Source organism: Doryrhamphus excisus, chromosome 21 (assembly GCF_030265055.1).
Source record: "Doryrhamphus excisus isolate RoL2022-K1 chromosome 21, RoL_Dexc_1.0, whole genome shotgun sequence".
Taxonomy (NCBI): domain Eukaryota; kingdom Metazoa; phylum Chordata; class Actinopteri; order Syngnathiformes; family Syngnathidae; genus Doryrhamphus; species Doryrhamphus excisus.
In genome coordinates this window covers 10,926,607-10,935,951 of record NC_080486.1, presented here as the reverse complement: position 1 = coordinate 10,935,951, position 9,345 = coordinate 10,926,607, and the positions used below count along the sequence as shown (strand labels likewise).

General features: G+C 48.1%; 1 protein-coding gene across 1 annotated transcript; it reads left to right on the top strand.

Moving 5' to 3' along the window:
- The first annotated feature begins 98 nt into the window (after positions 1-98).
- topbp1 (DNA topoisomerase II binding protein 1) lies at positions 99-9,084 on the top strand. The gene is made up of 28 exons (XM_058060305.1): positions 99-435; positions 572-663; positions 744-878; positions 972-1,115; positions 1,579-1,760; positions 1,825-2,018; positions 2,096-2,272; positions 2,352-2,518; positions 2,597-2,760; positions 2,829-3,073; positions 3,163-3,503; positions 3,587-3,759; positions 3,828-4,039; positions 4,109-4,425; positions 4,490-4,669; positions 4,737-4,852; positions 4,923-5,046; positions 5,186-5,332; positions 5,418-5,487; positions 6,056-6,260; positions 6,334-6,563; positions 7,309-7,406; positions 7,468-7,564; positions 7,636-7,799; positions 7,878-8,006; positions 8,083-8,172; positions 8,239-8,400; positions 8,535-9,084. The coding sequence occupies exons 2-28, from the start codon at positions 577-579 to the stop codon at positions 8,661-8,663; spliced, it is 4,479 nt and encodes a 1,492-aa protein (XP_057916288.1). The 5' UTR covers positions 99-435; positions 572-576; the 3' UTR covers positions 8,664-9,084.
- Positions 9,085-9,345: the final 261 nt, after the last annotated feature.

Here is a 9,345-nt window from a genome sequence, read left to right as displayed (position 1 = left end):
TATTTGTTTCCATTATTTTATTGTTCGGGAATGATTCTTTTCCACGGACCATTTGTTCGCTAGAACCACATTCCCCACGGTTCAATTTGCGTGTGACACCGGAAGTGACGTAGTGGCGCGAATCACAACAAGGGAAATGTGATTATCTTTTGAACAAACTTAACGACAAAAACTTATGTCTATATATTGTGTCCATATGTGACAAAAATTGTGTTGTTATAAACGTAAAAAACGATTTGTTATGTTTTTTGGAAATGTTAGCTAACCCGGCAAATGTAATGTTTAGTTAAGCTAGCACCGGTTGTGTGTGTGTGTGTGACAGCGACAGTCGTTCTGTTTTTAAATTAACTCATTAGATTAATTAATTACAAGTAATTTCGACTATTACTTCCATATATACTACAATTTTGACCGAGTTTCCCCCTCCAGAAACAGGTAAGTTGACTGCCTTTAAAGTAGCATTTTAAAACAGCTATAGCTAACAATTCAATTAGCTAACTAGCTGTAGCTCTCTCCGTGTTAGTTGTAGTGACTGATTGTATTTAAATGGTGACATCCACCCGTTTCTCAGGCATAATGTCCAACGGAGATAAGGAAGGCTTTATTGTGAAGTTTGTGGCGAGTAAAGGAGAAAAGTCAGAGTACACTGCTAAAGCTTATGAGGTAAGCCAGCAACTGGCAGGCAACATAAACAAACTTGATTGACAGCTGTTTATTATGGTGTTTACCGTCGATATTTACAGGCTATTTTGGAGCTGCAGTCTGACAAATACTTGAAGAGAATCAATGAGGACGTTGTATTAAAGATGGAGCAGAAGGACAAGTCTCTTTTCGTCTTTAGTGACTTCAACACTCCTGCCTTCCAGCACTGCAAGAATGTACAGTATAATACATATTATCTTAAGATGGATGCCAATGTCACTCTTGGATTTAACCCATTGTATTGTCTGTCTTTATGGTTCATCCTGTAGCTCGGCTGCCGAGTTGTGAGTCCTTTGGTGGTGTTGTTCTGCCTGCAGCAACAACGCTGTGTCCCCAAAGCGGAGAAACCTGTCCACAACATGGCCATGGCCGATGTCACCATCTCCTGCACCAGCCTGGATAAAGCAACTCGGGTGAGTTGGTCCAATCTAATTAATGTCTAATTAACAAAAAAAAGGTTTATTTGTTTTGGACTTGCTGAACAAGTTACATTAAGGAATGTACACAATTCCACCTGTCCAAAAAGGAGCAAGAAAAAACATATGTTCACATATACATTAGAATATTTAATTTTTGTACACATTACAATGGATAGAGAGCATTTTGAGGAAAACGTGTTGGGAAAAAACACAATACTAATGCTCAGTTAATGAAATATATTGCTCAAAGTCGTTGAATTTGGAATAATCTTTGTTAATATTGCCATGGAGTCATTACAGTTAATTGTTAACGACTTCAAAAAAGATACAACAAGTCTTAATGTTGTCTTTGTTTTTCCAGATGACGTCATCTTCAATATTTGTCCCCCTACTTCCTTAAGTTGTGTGTTTTTTTTGCCGGTAATTGTGCTTGATGTTTGTGTCTGTGTGTATTTAGACAGAAGTGATGGATCTCGTGCAGCTCATGGGAGGGCGCATCTATCTCGATCTCAATGTGTCCGTCACACACCTGATTGCCGGCGAGGTGGGCAGTAAAAAATACATCGTGGCTGCCGGTTTGGGTAAACCCATCCTGCTTCCCTCCTGGGTCAAAGCCTGCTGGGAGAAATCTCAGGACAGGTACTGTCATAATGAGCGAGACACTGAATCCATGCATCAGGAATCAGATGTTTGTCCTTGTTAGTCTGTTCAGGTACACGGAGCTCGCCGTGGAGGACTATCTGTGTCCCGTGTTGCAAGGTTGTACCGTGTCTGTGACAGGTCTGTCCAGCGTGGAACGCAAAGAGGTGCAGCGGCTATGTGAACAGCACGGCGGGAACTACACGGGTCAGCTTAAAATGAACGAGTGCACGCACCTTATTGTTAGCGAACCATCAGGCAAGTCGGCTGAGTTTTTTTTCATGTGTCCACACACACACACACATGCCGTTGTTATCAGTCGTGTTTCACCACAGGTCAGAAGTACGAGTGTGCACGGAAATGGAACGTGTATTGCGTGTCGCTACACTGGCTCTTCGATAGCATCGAGAAAGGCTCCTGTCAGGATGAATCCCGCTACACCGTGGAGCGCAACGCATCCAAAAGCACTCGGCCACACACGTCAACACCCACCGGCACCGACAAGAAGGACGGTCAGTCCACACAGCATCCTGTCCATCGTGGTCACACCCACTTTTGGGCACCGAATTAATGATTTAATTTCCACTCCAGAGGGTCCATCTTTGTTGGGTTTGAGCCACATCTCCGTCAACGCTAGCATGACAATAAACGACACAGCTCTCACTAATGCAACGAGCAGCCGCTTGGAATCTCCAGACCCCATAGAGAGTCTGGATCTGACCATGTGCCCAGCAGAGGACATCCTGGACGGCTGTAAGGCAAGTAGTCACCACTGTTGATGACCACTTGTGTGTGTGGAAGTTCCGGTCTCATATTCCCGGTGTTCCCACATGCAGCTGTATCTCTGCGGCCTTCCCTTGAAGAAGCTGGAGAAGCTGCGGCGTGTAGTGAACGTGGCAGGGGGTCTTCGTTTCAACCGTCCAAGCGAGGAGCTCACGCATGTTGTCATGGGAGAGCTGGACCAGGACCTGAAGAATTTTCTCTCCAAAGCAAGTCACAGGTCTGACTCACATCCAGAACACAAACAGTCGTTGTGTTGGAAAATTAATTCTCATGTTTTTCTGCCAGACCTCACGTGGTTACGGTGCAGTGGTTGCTGGACAGCTTCACCAAGGGTTGTCTTCTACCAGAAGATGGCTTCCTCCACCCTGAGTGTCTACCTCCCACTCAGGCGGTAGTGTCTGCACCGGCTCGTCACTCTCCTGCGTCCAGGTCCTCAGCTGGACCCCCTGTGGCAAGTCCCAGTACCCCAATGCAGATTAAAGCAGAGGAGGACCTGTTGTCACAGTACATGGATGATGACCCGACAATTGGTTAGTACTCATGTTTTTGGGATACCATAAACGCATCCTCGTGGGGGTGGAATGTACCATAAATGTACGCTGGTGTGTTTTCTTTCAAGTTGACATGCCGCCACCAGTGGCGTTTAACAGCAGGAAGTCCATCAGCGCGGTCTCCGAGCCGCAGCTGCAGTCCTGGTCCTATAACCATAACCACAGCACGAGACCAGAATCAGAATCTTCCATGCAAGAACCCGGCGAGGCAGGTCTCTTCGCTGGAAAACGGTTTCTTCTGCAAGGCTTCGGCTCCGAGGCCGAAGCCCAGCTCAGCGTGACGGTGACGGAGAACGGAGGCCGGGTGCTGGCGAGCCGCACGCGCGCTGTCGCCGACTACGCCGTAGTCCCGCTATTAGGCTGTACTGTGGAGGCCACAGTGGATGAAGTTGTCACCGATACGTGGCTGGTGAGTGTACAGCTTAGTTTATTTCTGTGCTGGTCTGGTCTTTGATGGTGGACATGTTTGTTTGCTGTGGTTGTCAAAAACAGGCCATGTGTGTGGAGAGGGAGTGTCTTCTGGAGCTCTCCTCCAATCCGCTTTTCACCCCTGTAGCTGTGATGGATGGACGCTTTCCTCTCAAGGATTGTGTCCTCTCTGTCAGTCAGTTCACAGGAGCAGAAAGGGAGTCCTTGGTGGACTTGGCGAAGCACCTTGGAGCCAAGTATGTCAGTCTCCATCACTCATCTTAATATCCATGAGCAAGTTTGCTAGCCCCTTTTTTTTCCGCAGTGTCCAGGACTACTTTGTTCGCCTGGCCAGCCAGAAAAAAGGAATGTTGGCCAGCACCCATCTGGTGCTGCAGAGCCCTGACGGCACCAAGTACCAGGCAGCCAAAAAATGGGGGCTTCCAGCGGTCACCATGCACTGGATAATGGCATCAGCGAGAAGCGGCCACAAGGCGGCTGAGGAGCGATTCCTTGTTGATCTGCCGGCTTCTCCCGGTTAGAAAAAAATCGATACCGACTAACATCGCATGATGTATTCTAGAAGTGATTTTATTTCCTTCACAGATGGGGAGGATGGGAGTTTTATCGGCGCCTCCCAGAGGACATCCATGCCTCCGCCAGCCGCCTCCTCTCCGGAGATCCCACTACTTGGTCCTCAGAGCGGTAAGGCGGTCACGCCGTTGGATTTAGGACGCTTCCAGAGCAAAGTGTTCCGCTCTGTGTTGAACGAGATGAAATCCAAGGATGATATCAGCACACCTAAGCAAAAGCACGACGGCGGTAGAAAGAACCTTCTCTGCAAGGAGCCTTCGCTCCAACTGGACACGCCGTCTCGTTTCCTCAGCAGAGATCAGCTCTTCAGGCCGTCCTTCAATGTCAAGGTCAAGTTGCAAACTGGGTCCTGATATTAGATTAGATTGTAATCAAACTACCGTTGCTGTGCAGGATGCTTTAGGAGCACTGGACACTCCAGGAGTGAGATCCAAACCCGGCCAGAAAGCGGACACGCCACTGACGGACGTCATCAACAGGAACCTGAAAGTGGCGCTGGCCAACAGCACCCGCAGTAACGACATGCAAGCGGCCTCAGCCAGCCCACAGCTGAGCACCACCAGGAAGGAGGAGGTCGGTGACGGGAATCATGATGTCATTTCCAGCAATCCAAATCATTTATGTTCTTTTTCGCTACCAGGTGCCAGAAAAGGAGGCGGGCCCACTGACCGGCCTCGTGATCTGCGTGGGAAAGAAGCTGAGTAAGATGCAGAGTGAACTGAATGCCATCGCCGCCTCGCTTGGCGCCGACTTCAGGTATTCGACAGCTTGTCTTTGCATCGCTTTGGAATGCGAGCGTTTACAAAACGTTCTTTTGGCGATCAAGGTGGGCCTGCGACGACACGGTGACTCACTACGTCTACCAAGGTCGAGTGGGGGACAACAGTCGAGAATACAAAGCGGTGAAGGAGCGGGGGCTACATGTGGTCTCGCAGTATTGGCTCCAAGCTGTATGTTTCTCTTTATGTTCTTCATGTTCTTCATGTTTTCCAGACCAATACTTATCCATATAAACCCAGCATTCATTTGTTATGATTTTTTAATATAAAGCTCATGAAGAAATAATCATCCCCTTGTTGTCTTGTGCAGTGCGCTGAGGAATACAAACACGTTTCGGAGTCTCTGTATCCTTTCACCTACAATCCCAAGATGAGTCTGAACCTCAGTCAGGTTCCCAGCAGCTCCCAGAGGTCTCCGCCTCTCACACGAACGCAAGCCGAAACCCAGGATAACACGGTAGGCCGCCATTCATTCACACTGATATTTATATTTTTCCTTTACTTTGTTATTATTTACATTTGTTTTAATTGTATGTGTGAAGATTGCTGAAGAAGAGTCCACTTCCCGTCGTATTAGTGATGAAAGCGGAGACCAAGAAGCAGACAGGACTGGTAGGTGAATGAACTCCAATCTTAAATCCACGATATCATGCCCCCAAGTGTCACGCGGGGGGTATGATACTGGGCCTGATACCAGACAAACCATGTGATGATCTTATTATCACATACTATTTAATCATGAGCTTATTATCACGTACTATTTAATCAAAAGACCATTTTGTTTCCAGAAAATGTTCAGTTTATTACACATATTATATCTAAACAGTGTAAACACAACAATTACAAAAATAATTCAACAATAATATTTTATCAATGTCTGACAATAAAAGTTCCATTAATCAAGTTTGGGTTTTTTGGTGACTGGAGAAGCACTAGGCACTAAGCACTCGTGTGCTGTTCTCTGATTGGTTGTTTCACGAGCACGATACCAGAGCAGCGCGCTCTGAGTGGACAGCTACGGGGGCTGATACTGGACTCTATATTTTATCAGTATCACTGCCCTGGGCTTTGACACAGTATCATTTCGGCCTTTTCCCCGTATCATTCATGGGCGGTTTCTAGGGTACACTGTAGTACTACACTGTAGTATGTGATAATACGTGTTATTTCTTGTCTCCAGATATTTCCCAGACTCTAGAGATGCGAGAGAACCTGCAACGGCAACTCCAGGAGATCATGTCAGCAACAAAGTTGGAAACTGGAAGACGTACGTCAATGCGACTCACTCGCATGGCGTCAGCGGGCGCCGACTCGAACCCCAACACTCCCGAGCGGAGCAGATACGGACGCAGCGGCGGCAGCAGACGCACCCTGGAAGCATTAAGGTAAAGAGACGAGTGAGTTCGAAACACGGAGGAAGACCGTCGTGACGTAGAGTTGGCGACGTCCTTTGTGTAGGGTCCCTCGGGAAGCGGCGATGGATTGTCATACAGAATCCTCCCAGAGTGAGCAGATATTTTGGGATGATCCGACAGCAAGGGAAGAGAGGGCCAAGCTCGCTGATAATCTCCAGTGGCCCGGTAGTCCTTCGCAACAGTCTGAGCCCGTGGTGCCGCCCCCGCAGCCCACAGTGCAAAACGAGACGCATTTCAAAGACTCCATGACTGACTCTGAACTGGTAGAGATGGGTACGTGTCAATCATTCATTCATTCGTTTTCTACCGCTTTTCCTCACGAGGGTCGCGGGGGGTGCTGTCTTCGAGCGAGAGGCGGGGTACACCCTGGACTGGTGGCCAGCCAATCACAGGGCACATATAGACAAACAACCATTCACACTCACATTCATACCTATGGACAATTTGGAGTCGCTAATTAACCTAGCATGTTTTTGGAGTGTTTCCGGAGTACACCGGAGAGGGTGGAATTGAACTCGGGTTTCCTAGCTGTGAGGCCTTCGCGCTAACCACTCGATTGTTGTGCAGCCTCTGATATTATTCAAGTTTATTTAATCCTCCTTGGTTAGTGTCACGACTCAAACCAAAACGTACTCTAACCGAATTATTCATTCATTCATTTTTTACCGCTTATCCTCACGAGGGTCGTTGGGGGGGTGCTGGAGCCTATCCTAGCTGTCTTGGGGCGAGAGGCGGGGTACACCCTGGACTGACGGCCAGCCAATCAAAATGTGTTTGTTAGCGAAGAGCTATATATGCTATGCTATTAACCTAGCATGTTTTGGGAATGTGGGAGGAAACCGGAGTACATGCAAACTCCACACAGAGATGCCCGAGGGTGGAATTGAACCCTGGTCTCCTAGCTGTGAGATCTGCACGCTAACCACTCGACCACCGTGCCGCCACGTGTCAATCAATCAAGACAAAAAAAAATCATGCTGTCGCCAGATTCAAGCCTCGTCTTCTCCTCATCTTTCAGCGGCTTGTGATGTCATCAACCAGCAAATGAGCAAGAAGGTCACACCGCCACAGAATAAACTCCTGACCCCCACAGCCCCCATCATCGCCGAGCCAGAGGTGAAAGCAGGTTTTGTTGTGTGCTGCTAACGTAGAGGCTAAAAGTTTTTATCGCTCTCAGGAGGAAGCTGAAGAGGAGAGGCAAACGCCGAGATTCCAGCTGTCTTCTCTCAGTCCTCAGGAACGCATCGACTACAGTCAACTCATAGAAGAGCTTGGTAAGTCCTTGAAGACCTGAACAGTTTTTTTGATATATCTGACTATTTATATTTCTGTGCTCTGCGCACAGGTGGTGTCGTTCTGGACAAGCAGGCCTTTGACCCCAGCTGCTCTCATATTATAGTCGGTACCCCCTTGCGCAACGAGAAGTACCTGGCGGCCATGGCGGCTGGCAAATGGATCCTCCATCGTTCTTACCTGGAGGCTTGCCGATCTGTGGGACACTTTATACAGGTTAGGTTAGCCGCTCAAAACCACCTTGGTTTTTTTTTAAATGGAGCTTAACTGTCATGTTTTTGTTGCATGCTCCAGGAGGAGCGATACGAGTGGGGCAGTAGCTCCATCCTGGATGCGTTGCCGTCCATTAGTTCCCAGCAGAGGTGGCTGGCGTTGGCTGCCATGCGCTGGAGAAAAGCCCTGCAGGGATCATCTGAAAAGGGGGTATGTGTGAGCTCATACAAAATCCGAGTACTAATTAAACCATCAGAGCAATGCATTGATAGCAGTGTTTTTTTAGGGAGCCTTCAGCGGGTGGACGGTCATGCTCAACATCGACCAGAACCGTGAAGACGGCTTTCGGCGGTTGCTGCAGTCGGGCGGGGCGAAGGTTTGCCATCAACAACAACGTTAAAATCCATCTGCGATTCTAGCTTTGACCTACTTCCCCTTCCAGGTCCTACCGAGTCCGTCCCCGTCCATGTACAAGGAGGCTACTCACCTCTTTGTCGACTTCAATCGACTCAAACCGGGAGACCTCAGAGTTGACGTGTCGGAGGCCTCGGCCCGAGGAGTCACATGCTTGAGGCCGGACTACATTGCGGACTACCTCATGCAGGTAAGATGAGCTGTCATCATGCATCAGGAACAACAAACAAACGTAACATCACGAAGGCGAAATCGGCTGGCTGCAATTTCATTGTCTTCAGACGCTTTTATGTGTCAAGATTTATTTTATTTGCTTCCCTGCAGGAGCCAATCCCTGCCGTGGAGCTTTACCTCCTCACTGAATGTCCCCCCGAAGAGGCGCCAAGCACACCGTCACGCAAACGCAAAGCAGCAGAGAGCACATCCAGACTGAAAAAGTCTCGTCTCCATTAATAACTGCACCACTACATAACACCTAGCCCATCATATTCCATAATCCATTGTACATAAGATTAGGTTTTTTTTTTAAACTTGTGAAATAAAATGTAGCACTTGTCATGCTCCTCTGTAGCGTTGCAATGCGAAAGACTGCAGTGGCTGCAGGCTGCAAGTGATTGATGACTGAGAGGATCCGTTGAAAATGTCCAGTCATGCTTTGTTGACATGTAATAACAGTAGCCGACCACCAGGGGGCAGTGTTTCTCAGTAGTGGGTTGGTTGTTTGAGTTTGACAATCATTTTAATCATTTTCTTTCAAATTAATTGATTGTTTATGCTTTAATTTGGGTTCTAAATCAGCTGCGCGCGCATCCTTCTCAGCTCTCGTGTCGTTGCTGTGTCGATATTGTTTGCGCAGCGGTGATTTAGGTTTAATAGAGTAGAGCGGTTGCGCAAAAGCAATGTGCACTGAAGTTCATCAATGCGTTATTTTCTCGATTCAGCTCCTTGCAAAGTATTAGTGGTGCTATTAATAGACTTGTGCTACATTTCCAGCGTCAATCAACAGGTTGAGTCGGGGTGTCCTGGCCCCGACTGGTCAGGTGACCAGAAAGCCCCGTCCGCAGCACCTCTCCACTCCACTCTGCAGCAGCACCTCATTAAAATTCCCTCCCCGTACGCGCGCCGCTCGGTCCTC

Bases quoted from the DNA above. Each gene is read 5' to 3' on its own strand.
- topbp1 (XM_058060305.1), top strand. From the start codon at position 577: ATGTCCAACGGAGATAAGGAAGGCTTTATTGTGAAGTTTGTGGCGAGT. The intron at 5,333-5,417 runs GTAGGCCGCCAT...GTATGTGTGAAG, and splicing joins CCGAAACCCAGGATAACACG to ATTGCTGAAGAAGAGTCCAC. The intron at 5,488-6,055 runs GTAGGTGAATGA...TCTTGTCTCCAG, and splicing joins CCAAGAAGCAGACAGGACTG to ATATTTCCCAGACTCTAGAG.